Below are 17,827 nucleotides of genomic sequence, written 5' to 3' on the forward strand. Positions count from 1 at the left end.
TTACAAAACATCATTGCGGAGGTCTGTCTGAAGGGCGGGCTTATCCAGACAAGACTGGAGGTCTGCGACTCAAATTATAAATTTGTTTTATTTATTTATTTTATTTAACTAGGCAAGTCAGTTAAGAACTAATTCTTATTTACAATGACAGCCTAGGAACAGTGAGAACGACAGATTTTTACCTTGTCAGCTCAGGGATTCGATCCTTTCGGTTACTGGCCCAACGCTCTAAACCACTAGGCTCCCTGCTTCCCCATTAAATTTGGATTAAAAAGCCTAATCGGTCTTCATCTTGCTATCAATAGCCTACTAACTAAAACATATGACTGATCTCACTTTGTTTACAAATGCTATGTATGCTATGCCGGCCAAATGAAGTCACAGTGAGCCAGACAACTCCATACTGCAGTGTATGGTGTTAATCCCGTCCAACCCTGTCCCCTACACTCTGGCGGGTTCGTCCATTATTCAACCCTGTCCCCTACACTCTGGCGGGTTCGTCCATTATTCAACCCTGTCCCCTACACTCTGGCGGGTTCGTCCATTATTCAACCCTGTCCCCTACACTCTGGCGGGTTCGTCCATTATTCAACCCTGTCCCCTACACTCTGGCGGGTTCGTCCATTATTCAACCCTGTCCCCTACACTCTGTCCCCATTATTCAACCTGTCCCCTACACTCTGGTGGGTTCGTCCATTATTCAACCCTGTCCCCTACACTCTGGTGGGTTAGTCCATTATTCCATTATCTCAACCCTGTCCCCTACACTCTGGCGGGTTCGGGTACACTCTGGTGGGTTCGTCCATTATTCAACCCTGTCCCCTACACTCTGGTGGGTTCGTCCATTATTCAACCCTGTCCCCTACACTCTGGTGGGTTCGTCCATTATTCAACCCTGTCCCCTACACTCTGGCGGGTTCGTCCATTATTCAACCCTGTCCCCTACACTCGTCCATTATTCAACCCTGTCCCCTACACTCTGGCGGGTTCGTCCATTATTCAACCCTGTCCCCTACACTCTGGCGGGTTCGTCCATTATTCAACCCTGCCCCCTACACTCTGGCGGGTTTGTCCATTATTCAATCCTGTCCCCTACACTCTGGCGGGTTCGTCCATTATTCAATCCTGTCCCCTACATTCTGGCGGGTTCGTCCAGCCGTCAAGGTGAAAAAGACTTAAGCGCCAATGGCTTAACAAAGGAGGCCTACTATGATCAAACTGTGTGTGTGTGTGTGTGTGTGTGTGTGTGTGTGTGTGTGTGTGTGTGTGTGTATATATATAAAAAAGCAGGAGACACTCCTCAGGGCTCAGTTTCTGGGAGGCTCATGACACAGTGTGAATAAAGGCAGTTTACTGCCTCTAACGGAGGGGCCCATGAAAGAGAGCAACCGGGACGTTGTGCACATAACTTACAGTTCCTTAACCGTTTCATACCTATGGCCTTACACCGCGCTCTCACCATATTGGCCAAACCTTATTAATCCAATGTACTGACATTTCTGTAGTTGTCTCAGATAAATGTCTGCATTTGTAACTGCCGTCATTTACATGAGATATTAACAGCAGTGTGTGTTTTATATAATTGATTGTTGCAGCTTAATACCGGCATCTGGCATCAATAGTTTACATAGACACACGTAGATTAAATGTTTGAAGGAATAGTTGTGATTGTTGCATATTGAAGTGTCAAACGTCAGCTTTGGGCAGATGAAAAAAAGGCCTAGTAAACGGAACACATGAGAATGTACTGGAGCCAAGTGGCAGGCCCCAAAACAATCTAAGATTATTCTAGTCTCGCCGCTACTGGCACCATGTCAAGAAATCCTGGAATGGATGAAAAAAAAAATGTATGCTCTTCAATTATGAAACCACAATCAACTGCTGATGCATTGTTTTAAAGCCCAGTGTTTTAAAGACCAAGGGTATGTAATCTACTGCCAATATAAGCATTGAGCCAAGGCAGCAGCAACACGAGCCATATATTTTGCCATATTTATTTTAGCCTAAATAATGGCCAAGCAATCTCTGAAAAACAAGATAGACATAAAGACACGTTCACTCTGTTTTGTCATGCTGCATGATAATCACAATCAGTTTATCAATTACCAACGAGTGCAGGTAGGTAGTGATTAAAGCATATGGTTTGAAACTCTGCTTGTTATTGTTTTAATAATCTGAAGGGAACCATTTTGTGTGTGTGTTTATGTGTGTCTCTCTCTCTCACTCGTTCTCTCTCGTGGGCATGGTGCATGAAGTTGAGGGCATAATTTAATTAATTCAAGTGAAATTCAACAAAACGTGAGGTCAAACAAACCCATTTGCTAAACAACTTATTAAACACTGTACAAGAGCTCTTAGAAATTCCCCTTTTTTTTCTTTTTTTTTGCAACGTTAACAAGTTACACATGCAGGCGGCAATTGGATGATACAAATCTACATTTGCCTCCAGGTAGCATAGCATGGCATAGCATAGCATAGCATAGCATAGCATAGCATGGCAGCAAAGGCATCACATCAAATGTCAAATCGTCAGCGGAGGCCAAGGCTAAAAGTTATTCTTTGTCATTTTTTCTATACGGTTTGTGGGGAAGTTGCATTTTGAAATCTCCGCTGCGGTAGACAAACGGTGTTTTGAGTCCCGGCAGAAACAGGGCCTTACATGTGACATAGGAGGTCATACATGAAACACGGACCTGCTTTAGAGGAAAATATTCATTTGTTTGAATGCTGTGAGAGCCTCTCTTTGTCCACATGTCTGAGCCACTAGCCAGCTGGTTTACTAACAGAAATCGATGTGCCTTTACATAATAGGCCTAATTAATGAAACCTATGTTGCAGCCAAAACATCTACTGCTTCTACTGTCCATCTTTGACCGACTGGTGTACAGTATGGACCGCCACGAGTATGAATACACAGACAAAGGACAGGGACAGATACCACCCATGACTGGGCAAAACCAGAGAGAATAGGACTAATTCAACTAATTAAAGAAAGACTAAAAAAATAAGTAATTCATTAATTTACATCTAATTAGTTTGAACATTAAAGCAAAAGCACCAGATCTAACTCAAAACAACATTAAGGGGGGGGGGGGGGTCTTTTCGCACACAACGCAATAAACTTCATGTACCACTACTTCTTAGAGTGATCCCTTATCAAAAGCTAATTTTAAAAAATTCTGCACAGCGGAAACGGAGGCTCGTACGTCACAGATATTCTCATCTCGGGGTCAAATAAAGTTTTGAAAGTCCCATATTCGTGGTCCACTCACAAATCAGTGTTTACTATTAGCAATCCACTGTCAACATCACAACAACCTCCATCAGCGCTTGCAGAGTACACAGTTAAAAGCATTAAATAACAGAGAATCAACAAACCCTGGAGTGTCGCTGACCCAACACAGGGAATCTGAGACACTAAAAGACACTAAAAAGAATCAACTGTTTGGAATCTTTCGTAACACCTCGGCACAAACAGACCAACGCTTTGTCTGCCTTGCCTTGACCCACTGCACTCAGAAAAGGCATCAAACAATTCCTTTTGAGGGAGAAGGGACGGCTTTGATTTAAATTGCTAACGATGCGCTCCCCCAAACTCCGCCCTCCCCCCAAAAAAGAAAATGAGGTTACTAAAAGCTTTTTTTAGCAAGCCGACTAATCATGTAACAGTTGATCAGTATTTATCTAGTCCAACAGATGTGTCCAGATTGTGCACTGGGCCACAGCTTACCCTTATTCACTGTCTCTAAAAACAAGGTCCCTGATTGGAGCAAAGTGTTGGACCTGTTTCCGATTTTGTGGACATTCCAATGGGAGAAAAAAAAGAACAAAGCCCAACAACCAATAGGAACTCTTACAGGGTATATACTGTGTAGATACACTATATATATACACAAAAGTATGTGGACACCCCTTCAAATTAGTGGTTTCGACTATTTCAGCCACACCCGTTGCTGACAGGTGTATAACATTGAGCACACAGCCATGCAATCTCTGTAGACAAACATTGGCAATTTAATGGCCTTACTGAAGAGCTCAGTGACTTTCAATGTGTCACCGTCATAAGATGCCATTTTTCCAACAACATTTTGTCAAATTTCTGCCTAGAGCTGTCCCGGTCAACTGTAAGTGCTGTTACTGTGAAGTGGAAACGTCTAGGAGCAACAACGGCTCAGACGCGAAGTGGTAGACCACACAAGCTCAAAGAACGGGACCACTGATTGCCGAACTGTGGAGTGTAAATATTGTCTGTCCTCGGTTGTAACACTCACTACCGAGTTCCAAACTGCCTCAGGAAGCAATGTCAGCGCAAGACGTCGTCGCGAACTACATGAAATGGATTTCCATGGCAGATGCCAAATGTGGGCTGGAGTGGTGTAAACCTTGCTGCCATAGGACGCTGCAGCAGTGAAAACGCGTTCTCTGGAGTGATGAATCACGCTTCAACAACTGGCTGTCCAACGGACTAATCTGGGTTTGGCAGAGGTCAGGAGAATGCTACCTGCCCGAAGCCATAGTGCCAACTGTAAAGTTTGGTGGGAGGAATAATAGTCTCAGTCTGTTTTTCATGGTTTGGGCTACGCCCCTTAATTCCAGTGCAGGAAAATCTTAACACTATAGCATACGGCAATTCTGTGCTTCTAACTTTGTGGCAACAGTTTGGGGAAGGCCCTTTCCTGTTTCAGCATGACAATGCCCACGTGCACAAAGCAAGGTCCATACAGAAATGGTTTGTCAAGATCGCTGTGGAAGAACTTTACTGGCCTTCACAGAGCCTTGATCTCAACCCCATCGAACACCTTTGGGAAGGATTGGAACGCCGACTGTGAGCCAGGCCTAATCGCCCAACACCACCTCACTAATGCACTTGTGGCTGAATGGACTCAAGTCCCCTCAGCAATGTTCCAACATCTAGTGGAAAGCCTTCCCAGAAGAGTGGAGGCTGTTATAGCAGCAATGTTCCAACATCTAGTGGAAAGCCTTCCCAGAAGAGTGGAGGCTGTTATAACAGCAATGTTCCTACATCTAGTGGAAAGCCTTCCCAGAAGAGTGGAGGCTGTTATGGTAGCAATGTTCCTACATCTAGTGGAAAGCCTTCCCAGAAGAGGGGAGGCTGTTATAGCAGCAATGTTCCTACATCTAGTGGAAAGCCTTCCCAGAAGAATGGAGGCTGTTATAGCAGCAATGTTCCAACATCTAGTGGAAAGCCTTCCCAGAAGAGTGGAGGCTGTTATAACAGCAATGTTTCAACATCTAGTGGAAAGCCTTCCCAGAAGAGTGGAGGCTGTTATAACAGCAATGTTTCAACATCTAGTGGAAAGCCTTCCCAGAAGAGTGGAGGCTGTTATAACAGCAATGTTTCAACATCTAGTGGAAAGCCTTCCCAGAAGAGTGGAGGCTGTTATAACAGCAATGTTCCAACATCTAGTGGAAAGCCTTCCTAGAGGAGTGGAGGCTGTTATAGCAGCAATGTTCCAACATCTAGTGGAAAGCCTTCCCAGAAGAGTGGAGGCTGTTATAGCAGCAATGTTCCAACATCTAGTGGAAAGCCTTCCCAGAAGAGTGGAGGCTATTATAGCAGCAATGTTCCAACATCTAGTGGAAAGCCTTCCCAGAAGAGTGGAGGCTGTTATAACAGCAATGTTTCAACATCTAGTGGAAAGCCTTCCCAGAAGAGTGGAGGCTGTTATAGCAGCAATGTTCCAACATCTAGTGGAAAGCCTTCCCAGAAGAGTGGAGGCTGTTATAGCAGCAATGTTTCAACATCTAGTGGAAAGCCTTCCCAGAAGAGTGGAGGCTGTTATAGCAGCAATGTTTCAACATCTAGTGGAAAGCCTTCCCAGACGAGTGGAGGCTGTTATAACAGCAAAGGGGGGACCAACTCCATATTAATGCCCATGATTTTGGAATGAGATGTTTGACGAGCAGGCGTCGACATCATTTTGGTCATGTAGTGTATATTTCCAGGCAGTCAAATATAGCAAAGCATATGTTTTATTGTGTACTCATAAAATTCTATTCATAGCTGGGAGATATCACTGGAAGCAAACACTAGAAGTAATGACATCTATTTGCCCACGTCAGGCCCTTTCAATCAAATCCAAAGTAAAGAAATCATCTAAGGTAATTCCACCGTGGCTTACTACTGGGTGTTTGCAGAACGTGTTGCAGAGCTCAGGTAATCATACATATTTCACAATTTAATAAAGCATTTACAACTTTTTAAAAATATACCCTGCCATGGTTCATTCATTTCTAAATTGCCTAATCATATAGCTTATGTCCCAGTAGGTGATGGTTTTAAATGGACTCTTATCCTTTGTATGTAGGATCTGAACATTTCTCAGAACAAATGTAAAATCCCTTGCTTCTCGTTGTTCCCTCCAAGAAGAAATTGCAAATGGAGCGAGTGGACACTAGTGAATGTGGCTATTTTTTTTATTTTTTTTTAGATAACTGCTATTTCAGTATAAGCTTACATAACTTTTTTCATAGTCACCGTATGTTTGGCATCAGCATTTAAACAGACTCCACTTTGAACAATCTGACTACAAATAGACTTAGACAACATTGGTATTTGATTGTCCACTGAATGTATAAATTCAATCAAAGTTGGATACACTATGAATCTATGAATAGCAAAGACCTGATCAATGCATTGAGGTTGCTTCTCAGGGCATAACTAACAAGCTGTAAAGCTCTCTCTATGTATGCATGTATGTATGTATGTACAGATCAGTCAGAGTTTGACAGACGGTCGGCCCTTACCTCTGTGTAGTCGAAGTCCGAGAGAGGTGCTATACTTTTGATGTAGTCAATTCTGGACTCGTTCGCTGGGTTACCTATTGGAACTGGGGGTATTAACGTGCTCATCGCCGAAACTACCGTCTACAAAGCAGATAAAAACAAAAACACAGACGTCAAGCCGGATACATGGGGAAAAGCCAGTCTATCAGTCAAATGGGATTGCAGGAAACAAATCTCAGAGGGTGTGACCATGTACATTATATCATACAAATCTCAGCACATCACCTTTTTATTGGAGTAGGCTACATACAGCCTACAACTTACCACAATGGCATCCTTCACATTTTTCCGGATGTCCAGGACCTTCTGTTTCTTTTCTCTGGGTGGAGAAACAACATATAGAATTAGGATTGTTGGGCATTAATGAATCGTGGAAAAGTGATCACTGGATTCATGAAAGGAACCTTTATGCTGTCCTGTAGAAAGAAGAGGATGTCTCACAGACCACTAATGCAAACCATCAGAGGCCATGATAGGTTGTTTGGTCATACTTACCATTTGTAAATTAACAGTAATTATGTAATGTGCTAAAATATTATTTGAAAGTTTACTTTGTAATACTATTACAATAGCCTCCCACTGGACACAGACAATATTTAAATGTCTATTCCACGTTGGTTCAACGTCGTTTTGAAACAAGTTGATTCAGTGGGCTGTTAGCACTCGACCAATATTCAGAGAGATTTGTCCCATTCAGCAACAAAAGTGGATGGACATTACGCATTGACTGTATGTATCTTGGTCCATTTGCTGAAATAATATCAAAGATTTTATTACATATATAAATAGGGGACAGATTTTCAAAAAACGTATTAATTAGACCTCTACATAATACTATACTACAATGTAACCAAATCAAACGATAATGTAACCAAGTCTTGATGGGATATTATAGGCCATTGAAAGGCTTACAGATACATTGTTTCAGCATCGTTGTAAAATACCACTGCACACGTTACTTTTGTATAACCGTTTTTTCAGCCAATGAATTGAGTTTTTAGATGTTTTTGTTGGCTTGCGCATTATATAATGTAATAGCAACTAACATTTATCTGGCAGTGTTTTGGCACACAGAATATGACGTCTTTATCTCTGTGACAGCTATTAGAAATCAGTTGGACATAGCAGGCTGGTCGCCATGCTGTTGTTATAATCATTGGGCCCGATGACTCCCGATGGACACTGCAGTGCTACAGCGCAAAGAAACGTCTACCCAACACTCGGTCATTTTCTTCTCTCGCATGGAACAAATTGAAATGACCACAATAAAACATATTCTAATACACAACAGTATCAACATAGAATAGGAATACGTCAACATTTGACACGTAAATGCGGTCAAATATATGAAATAACGTGTACTTACTCTGCGTTAAAGCCATTGACGTGCAGAATCCGCATCTGCTTGACAATCGTGCTTTTCCCAGACTCTCCAGCCCCTTCGACATAAAACACAGATCTAGCATAAGGACCTGGAGCTATCACTAAAATATAAAAATATTCTTGGGTGCCGCATATGCTGGTGTTTAAAATCCATGAGAATTAGGCTACAATCCATCTGAAGATTCAGTCAGCGCTCGCTTGTGAGACCTGTCAACGTATGTGGGCTGGGGTGCGAATCTCTGAAAACATACATGATACATATCATTTATCAAATCCACCTTCTGGACCTTACCCAATAAAAGCAGTCGATGTGTGGCTTTATATGCTTGTCTTTCCTTTTGTAATTGTTTCTCTATTTTTTTATTCGCTTCTCTTTGTGCCTTTTCATCGATGCGTTGATCTTCAGTCTTGCTGTTGCCCAAACAACCCATCTTCCGCTGACCTCTTCTCGTAAACAGAAAGTATAAAATAACAGCTAATGTAAATCCTTCTTTCAATATAAAATGAGAACAAATGGGGCGATAAATCCGTGCGCCACTTCTCCGTCGCTCAGAGAAAAACCTTCCCGTTACAATTTCGTTTTAACCCCTTGTCAAACCCAATCCAGTAGATTCAGTCGATTCTAATAAATATGTGCATCATAAATAGAATAAAAATATACATTAATTTCATAAATATGCAAAGAGTGGAGCGGGGCTGAATCTGGAAGCCAGCCAACTGCTCCTCTCTCTCGCTCCTGCTTCCCACTCTCTATTTTTCCTTTCTAAAATGCTGTTTGTGTTTCTGTCTTTTTAACTCAGCACTGCCTCTCTCTGTAGCACCAGGAAGTCACACAGAACCGAAAAAGAAACACCTCAAAGCGCGCGCCACCATACCAGTGTTTGAATATCCAGTTTAACAACAAACAAACAAAAAAAAATCATCGACGATCTTATCTTGATTTTTACCGGTAGAACAAACAAAAAGTACAGGCTACTTTAATCTAGTTAATGTGCGTCAAAAGCTTTCGCTTCAAAAGGATGGGGGCCCCAGGGAAAGTTAAGACTACCCGTTGATATGATTTCTAGATGTGCCTTCCTCTCTCTGTTATAGAGGGGCATTGGCTTCACTTTAGTTCATTAATGGGCGGGTCTATATATTATGTTAACGATATCATGTATTTACATATAGCCTACATATTTACTCTATTAAAAACATTGGCTACAATAACACGAGAATAATTCAAAGCCCTGTTGAATGTATTGAAAGCTCTCTAATTGCCCATCTGATAGCCTAATGAATGTTCAGCATTTTTTTTTAAAGGTAATTGATATAGTTAAATATAGTTTCCAAAAACGTGTTTATATTGGACTTATTATTGAATAGGCTACCTAGAATAGAAGATGCACCAGACAGACACTTGATGGCGTTTTCCACAAATAGTTTCCCTTATACACTTCACGCGCGTAAATCATTTCACTGGTGCCCGCAAACACCAGTAAATGGAGTTAAACTGGAGCGCTGCACACTATACAGAATCCCTACCCTATTGCAGTCGTAATTTCAAATGGTTAAATTAACTCACGTGGAAAACTGATTGGATTTGGAAAAAGTCAACAACATAATCTTTTTTACCCAACATTTAACCTAAATCCAATGGCATGGCGCATTATTTTTTGATTTCACTTCAAATTCAAGTTAGTTGACAACTCAACCAAATGTCAATCACAACTATACCTTGACATTTATGCCCAGCGGGAAGGGTTATGGAAAGGGTAGAGGTAGGGGATAAGGTTAGCGATTAGGGTAGGGACATCCCAAGGATCCTTGATATCACTAAGCCGCACACCACACAAACCATAGTGAAATTACGAGACCAAATGATAACACAGTTACAAAATCTGAACAAATAAGGGAAAAAAGTATAGTTGGCTGCTACTCAAAGTTCTCTGAAGTATTAATTTGGCATAGGCCTCCTATATCCTACTACTGTATATGATCTTCAATCTGTAGCAAAACAAAATGTCAAACTATAATAAATAGTAAAGAATGTAAAGGTTGACTATAACAGAAAAGCACCTCAACCTTTGAGGGGAAAAAAAGACATAATGCAAATATATCCAAACAAGTTGGAGTTTGCATATTAGTGTCTATGTCCTAGCAGATATCCATGTAGTGAGTGAGAGCCCAAGACAACCTCCCAATATGATAGGATGGAGGAGCTTGCTGGGTCATTTTAAGGGTAGGATGAACAGACAAATGTTCTGACAACCAATAAAAGCCATCCTCAAAGGAAAGCATTGTTGGGGAAATTAATCACTAATGAAGTCCTTTCAAACCCCAATAAAAAAGTAGTGAACTAATTGAAAGACAACATGTACACTGATTAAAGTAGTACTTTGTGATCTGAAGTAAGTGGGGTAGATGTGTTTGACCGTTTCAGTGGCAAACTCGACTCAGAAGGACTCAAATGAATTACATTGATTGAACGATTGATTGATTTCCAAAAACAGAATTCAGACATCATATCAAAACATGGATTATACCAAAAGTAGTGTTAGGAAAACGGTCAACCGTGAGACCAGATGGTTATCTGTAGTGGCGTGCCACTGGCGAGAACATTACAGCCTCCAGAACAATTGAAAGATTTTCCAGTACCAAAAAAATAATAATATGAAAACAAGATGCAAATGTGATCTTATAGGCTGAGTTGACCAGTGTCCGGCTCCTCTGGATGCAAATGTGATCTTATAGGGTGAGTTGACCAGTGTCCGGCTCCTCTGGATGCAAATGTAGTCCGCTGAGCTTCCTAACTGTTAATGTGTGTTGGTTGAGTGCACTGTTGAGAGATATATTCAGAAGTGAGTCATGTCTCCCTACAGTGGCCATGGGGAGTAAAGACAATCTTAGCTGTCTCTCATTTTGTTTTTTTGTCACCTTTTTCGATACAACTATGTGAGCTACGGTGCCCAAGTTCTTTTCCTGTTTGACACAAGAAGGTAAGTAACAAAACACATCTATTTAATGCAATGTAAATCAGCACATTGCATGTTGTCTTACATTGGCCTTTGTCTCCCTCTTGTGGTTTTCTTGAATACTCCACTTCAATGTGTGCGCATGCATGACGAAGATGTGCATTTATTTACAAGGGAATGGTCAAGAAAAACATGGGTCCTTTACTAGATATCCATGTTTGTATGACTTTTTCCCCCCCTCCTCCTTGTTCACTGGATAAACATTTATTGGGTATGAGGTTGATATATGTTCAGGTCATAGACTGGAAACCTGTTTTCCAGTCTATCTTTAGTCAGGTGCATTCATTGTTTCCAGTGAGTACACAGAGATGGTTAGAGATTAAGAAGATGTCTGGAATGCTAACCAGTTCTGAAATTATCCATATGAGATTCCCAACAGGCCCAGTACAAGGTCATATTCTTTGGGCACCAAATGGAAGAAAACATCATGAAACCTGGACTTAACCAACATTTGCTTTACTTATTGGACTTCTTTTCCCAAAACACTTCGCTACGGTGTGCCCTACTGAACTCCACCCAGGAGATCTGCAGGTTACTATTGATCAGGTAAACTTGCAAATTGCAAAGGTGAGTTGAGAGGGCATCTAGGAGAAGAGCGGTCTGTCAGCAGGCTAAAAACAGTGCAGTCTGTCAGTAGGCTAAAAACAGTGCAGTCTGTCAGTAGGCTAAAAACAGTGCAGTCTGTCAGTAGGCTAAAAACAGTGCAGTCTGTCAGTAGGCTAAAAACAGTGCAGTCTGTCAGTAGGCTAAAAACAGTGCAGTCTGTCAGTAGGCTAAAAACAGTGCAGTGCAGTCTGTCAGTATGCTGTAAGGCTAAAAACAGTGCAGTCTGTCAGGTAGGTCTGTCAGTAAAACAGTGCAGTCTGTCAGTAGGCTAAAAACAGTGCAGTCTGTCAGTAGGCTAAAAACAGTGCAGTCTGTCAGTAGGCTAGTGGCCAAAATGAGTGAGTTTGGGATATTACTGTCCTTTGTCACACATTCCTGGTGTGTGATCTTTCGTTTTGTTTTTTTGTTCGAGATGAACTTTCAAATCCCACTGGACAGCCCCGGGCTAGTATCCGCAGGACGGTGGGGCCCAATTTAGAAAGCGAGAGTAAAAATATGGCCAGAAAACAGGACGCACATTTTCTCCCCAGATAATGGTAGGTGTAAGAGAGGTCTGATGAGGTCATCACCACCACTGTCTGGCCAGAGTTGGACACAGGACTGAGCAAGTGAAACCATCCCCAGGAATGACATATCTTTACAAACGGCACACCATAATTAAGTCACCTTGACTTGAACCCTTTGTAGAAAGAGCTACATGTCGTGGTAATTATGTAACGGGTGTCATAAATATATCTGGATGCTGGAATGGTATCAGCTTTTAAACAGTTGGAAATAAGCCAAGGTTTAACGATAGCCAATTTGCTGACCTCGTGACATTTTATCTGATGAGTCAGTTGACAAACACAAAAATGCCCCCCCCTCCCCCAAAATGAAATCTGTTACATCACCATTATAAAAGCAATATGTAACCCTCGTAACTTATGTCTCCAGTTAAGTGTAACCAGCAGACGTTTGGCTACTGACTTTGGCACTCTATATAGTGAATCATATTCTCTGGTTTTGAGGAAACTCCCAAGTCAGATCTACTGGTCTTGTGACTGATTAGGGACGTTGCCGTCAACGGATTAGGGACGTTACCGTCAAGGAACATTAAAGGATGTTAGAAGAGATCAGTAGTTAGGTTTTGTCCCAATAACCTGACCAGTGTCTGCTGACCAAAATGTAAATAGAATGATAGTCCGATTTTCCTATTACCAAACTAGAGAAATGCCACCAAGGCTTGAACGATGTACAAAAAAATTGAACTAAATTTTCCCGGATTGACTGACCTGTCTTAAAATAATGATGGACTGTTGTTTCTTTTTGCTTACTTGAGCTGTTCTTGCCATAATATGGACTTGTTTTTTTAACCAAATAGGGCTATCTTCTGTATAACAACCCTACCTTATCACAACACAACTTATTGGCTCAAACACATTAAGAAGGAAATTCCACAAATTAACAAGGCACACCTGTTAATTGAAATGTATTCCAGGCGACTACCTCACGAAGCTGGTTGAGAGAATGCCAAGAGTGTGCAACGCTATCATCAAGGAAAGCGGTGGCTACTTTTAAGAATGTCAAATATATAACACTTTTTTGGTTAATACATGATTCCATATGTGTTACTTTATAGTTTTGATGTATTCACTATTATTCTACAATGTAGAAAATAGTACACATAAAGAAAAACCCTTGAATGAGTAGGTGTGTCCAAACTTTCGACTGGTACTTTAGATAAAAAACCTTTTGGGGACATGTTTGGTCTTTTCACACGGCATGTTCTTACCTCAGAATGATCCTTAATGAATATAACACTTAGGTGAAAATGGGAGGACCAGAACTGATTGGCTACCCTAACCCTGAAGATATCATGTTTTTAAGAGCTCTCTATTGTAGATTTCTTACTCGCTTAGAAGGTTAAATGCAACGTATATGACTTTAGTGTTACATTTTCAAAAGATGGCCGCTATATCCATTCAGGTGAATCACAGCTACTTGAGGGCGTAGGATATTTTCCCACTGACCTCAGAACATTTGCATATTTGGATAGAACCTGAACCTGCTTGAGCACATCTCTGTTCCATTTCTTGAAATTCCGTAACCCAGATTCTATCTGAATATGGGCTAAAAATAGCCTCCTGGAGAGTGTCTCCCTCGCTCTGTGCCCCTCACTGCTGCTCTGATATGGAATGATAACAGAGCCAACCTGCCACTTAGCATGCAGAAACCACACAAACTAACATGCACACAGAGACATGTAACACTGTACACATATGTGCACACTTCCCTTTACTGCCTCACAAACTTGCTCCACCACACTCACAGGTACACACACACGTGTATGTACACACACACCACTTGAACTCAAGCTTCCATCTTCATAACTAAGAGATATGTGCTGTATGAATAATCAATGAACATATGGTGCTCTTAAGGTAAAGCCTTCCCCTCGATCTCTTATCATTGGCAATCCCAGAAATTAAACATCCCAATACCTGAAAACGTGGCTGCCATAATCAGGCCATGAGATGGTGAAGGGTTTATGGGACGGACAGGCTGCAAAAATAGCACAGACTTTGGACTATTCCCACTTGCTTCTATATATGGCAACTTGACACAAGGATGGACCTCAATCTCAATAAACAGGATATCACAAGATGATATGAGACGTGCATACAGTAGGAAAATTAGGAGTTGTTGGTCAAGGAGAGAATAGAACTCGTCCTAATCATCTCAGCCCTTATTTGGTTATAGACAGCAGTAGCAAAATATAGTATTCATATTTGTAGAATTGTGATACTACCTGCCAGGGCAAGTGTATGCTGTGATCTAGACACGCCTCTCTCTCTCTGTGTGGTGTGGTGTGTGTGTGTGTGTCCAAAATTCTGTCCATTTTCCCCAGAGGCTGCGTTGGAGGCCTTGGTCCCCCACCTGAAATTACATGTGGGGGTTGAACATTGGCTCAGATGTACATAGGGTAGCCCAGAGATTGGAGAGCAGCAAACTAACTACCAACAGGTCACGTGCCATTTTCACACTTTTATGCCGACACAAACCATACTGTGATGTTTTCTTTTCACATTGTCCAGTTCCGGCAACTATGGCGAATACATAACCAGGCCTGCACAGTCCAGCTTGGTTTGGCTCAGCTCAGCTTGGCTCAGTAGTGTGGAAAGGGTTATGTAGCAGATGAGTGTTGGGTATATGATGCCTGCCTGTGCTCCCAATGATGATTATCTTCCATCAAGAATCCTGAAATACTTCAGGATGATTGAAGGTTACGCAAGATGCTGATTGTCTTTCATGTATAATCATTCAACGAAATAGCCATTGGTAGGTCTAAAACTTGGATTGCCTTTTAATAAAACTTAACTACCGTGGCAAACTGACTGACATTCTAAATAGGATGCCTCAGTGTGACTGTGAATAACGCACTCACTTTTGATTAGAATCAGTGCTGATGCTGTTCTGAATCTGACATGGTCAAAACATTACCTGACTGTTAGCTCCGATCACCTCCGACCTACCTAAACGTTAAATTCCTTAGACTAACACACACCCTGATATCTCTGGTTGCTAGGCGCCAGTCATATAACCCTAAGTGAAGTTGTCACCTTCCTTCGACTTCCCTTCCAAATAAAAAGCAGAGGAATGGTGTCAAATCTAGTGTACTTGTCATTTCAGCAGTAAACTGCTACAGCTTACACTGTATAATAACATGAACTATTATGTGATAGTTGTGAGTGTTATGGTCAGCAAGAATGTTCTGATCTTTACTGCCTGCTGTCAATAAAAAGATAATTCTGTCATTGGACAAACAAATTACTTTTTGACTCAAAAACAGCAAATAGAGATTGCTACCCTCATTTGAAATCTAGACTCCATCTGAGGTTATAAGGGGAACTGACAGACTGATGTTCCAGGACACTTGCTGGTCACATTCACTGGGCCTACTACCACTGCTAGTTACCATTGCTAGTTAAGCAGTATTTGATGTGTGCCTCTTGGTCTTTAATAAACTAGATTTTGGAATGCTGAGATACTCCCACTGTGACAGTTACACATAATCTGGTCCCAGATCTGTTAGTGCAGTCTTGCCAACTCCTATATGATCATTGTCACATTGAGGCAAGACTTCACAAACAGATCTGGGACCAGGCTAGGTTACACAAGGGGCTGTCATAGTGACATTGTTAGAAAGCACTGATTCCATGCTTGATTTGGAATACATGCGACTGGATGAAAGTATCTGTGTGGATGCATGTGGTAGGCTACAGTAGTCTTGTGTTCAACTTTTGTTTTAAATTAAGTTTGAAATACTTTAAAAAGTGGCACGCATGTTGTAATCTAGGGCTGGGCGAGATATTTAATTAATTTGAATGTATATGTTTTAGCGCGATGTTCCAAATGCCTGTATGCAAGAATCTAAGTTGTTATTTTTGCAATTCTACAAACAATTATCATATTTTTGGGAGTGGGGACCCGTCGCTGCTAAATGAATATAGGGGAAACCCTGAGCCTTATATTTAAAAATAATAATTTTACTAGGCTTAAGAACAAATTCTTATTTACAATGACAGCCTAGGAACAGTGGGTTAAAGGGCCCGTGCATTAATTGCCCGAGACGTTTACCATATCTTGAATGCGCGCGAATTGTGCACAGGGTTGAGAGGTTATCGATATGCGGATACGATAGGCAGAAGCTACTCACACGTCTATTCTGTTCCATTTGATAGAGCTAATATAGTCAAATCATATATCTCATTGGTTTGACTTTGTGGCACGTTGATTGCAGAAGGATAAGATAGCATACCTCATAAGCCTACCCTGCATACAGCCTTCCGTTCGCACCTGACTTAAGTCATGACACCCGAAATTAAATGTTAAATGCGGGAAAAGTTATTTCAGGGCTGAAATGTGATACACAAGAGCACTTGGCTGGTCAATTTATTGGCCCCAACCTTACCATCTCCCACCTACCAAGTAAAAGCAGACGATGAATCTGCTCGTATTCCCGATGTTGCTCCTTCAGAGTTAGATCGATATGTTTACTGACTTTCTTCGCCTGTTTTTTGACCTCATCCGATAACTTTTTGTCCCTGTTTTTCTGTTTGCTGAGCGTTTTCTGCAGCAATTGCTGTCGCTGGCTGCGGTCTGCTCCCCCACCGCCCCCATTCTGTATGGGCACGCCGTCAGTCGTGTCCCCTCGACGGGCATCTCCCGCAAATAGTTTGCCTTTGCCAGGGCCCCTGCGGTGGCACAAACAACGACAGCAAGGTGACATGTCATTATATGCCTCTGTATCCTCGTGATCAAGGTCCTTGGAGCGTAACGGTATAGAGGTGTCCGCCGGCTGCTCGGTATCACCGGGTTCGTCAAGACTAGGACGCAGGCTATAGCACAGTCCCATTGTCGTGTTTGTTCCTTAGTAAAATGGAAACGAATAATTCAGATGAAAATAATAAAATTCCTCAAGAGATGATACCTGTCCTCCTGTACTCATTGCGGTATTTCCCCTGTTTCTGTGATGTGTGTGGAATTCCAACTGGATATGTTATCTTAATCACGGTTCTGGACAATTTTGCATTTTGTCCCGTCTGTTAATGACAGTCAGACCGTAATTGGATCCGCTGAGCTATAATAAGAACTAGAGACAGCCTCCAAGATGGCCGACCATTGTTTTCAAGTACTCTACTCATGGTCGCATACGGCGATTCGTGGGGGCTGACATCTTGCTCGTTCCGGTTTCAGGAGCCAATTAGTACATGCGCACTAGCACTGGAGCCAAGCCCAGCGAGAATTTAACGCCTGCAGGAGCAGGGACTGCATTACTGCGGGGTAGTGGATCCAGTGGTGTAGTGCAACATTTTTTTAAATGTAAATGATGCCATCATTCCCTCAATCAAAGTTTGTACCTACAACATGTCGTTATAGAACAGGGCTCTCCAACCTTGTTCCTGGAGAGCAACCCCACTCAGTACATGACGTCCATGGACATCGAATTATGGGCGTTATTAGATCCGTCCGTCGTG

At 41.8% G+C, this 17,827-nt stretch overlaps 1 protein-coding gene across 2 annotated transcripts in view; it reads right to left on the reverse strand.

Moving 5' to 3' along the window:
• The window catches only part of LOC135522901 (guanine nucleotide-binding protein G(olf) subunit alpha-like), a 120,030-nt gene extending 102,599 nt beyond the window's left edge, over nucleotides 1-17,431 (reverse strand). The window contains exons 1-4 of one of the 2 annotated variants that reach the window (XM_064949591.1): nucleotides 16,776-17,431; nucleotides 8,174-8,246; nucleotides 7,072-7,126; nucleotides 6,769-6,888 (exon numbers count right to left, since the gene is read on the reverse strand). In XM_064949591.1, the coding sequence (XP_064805663.1) occupies nucleotides 6,769-6,888; nucleotides 7,072-7,126; nucleotides 8,174-8,246; nucleotides 16,776-17,205 (678 nt within the window). In that variant the 5' untranslated portion in view covers nucleotides 17,206-17,431. Of the gene's footprint in view, nucleotides 1-6,768; nucleotides 6,889-7,071; nucleotides 7,127-8,173; nucleotides 8,247-8,482; nucleotides 9,277-16,775 lie in introns of those variants that run through there. The other variant, XM_064949592.1, reaches the window with a different exon arrangement.
• Nucleotides 17,432-17,827: the final 396 nt, after the last annotated feature.

Source organism: Oncorhynchus masou, chromosome 30 (assembly GCF_036934945.1).
Source record: "Oncorhynchus masou masou isolate Uvic2021 chromosome 30, UVic_Omas_1.1, whole genome shotgun sequence".
NCBI lineage: Eukaryota > Metazoa > Chordata > Actinopteri > Salmoniformes > Salmonidae > Oncorhynchus > Oncorhynchus masou.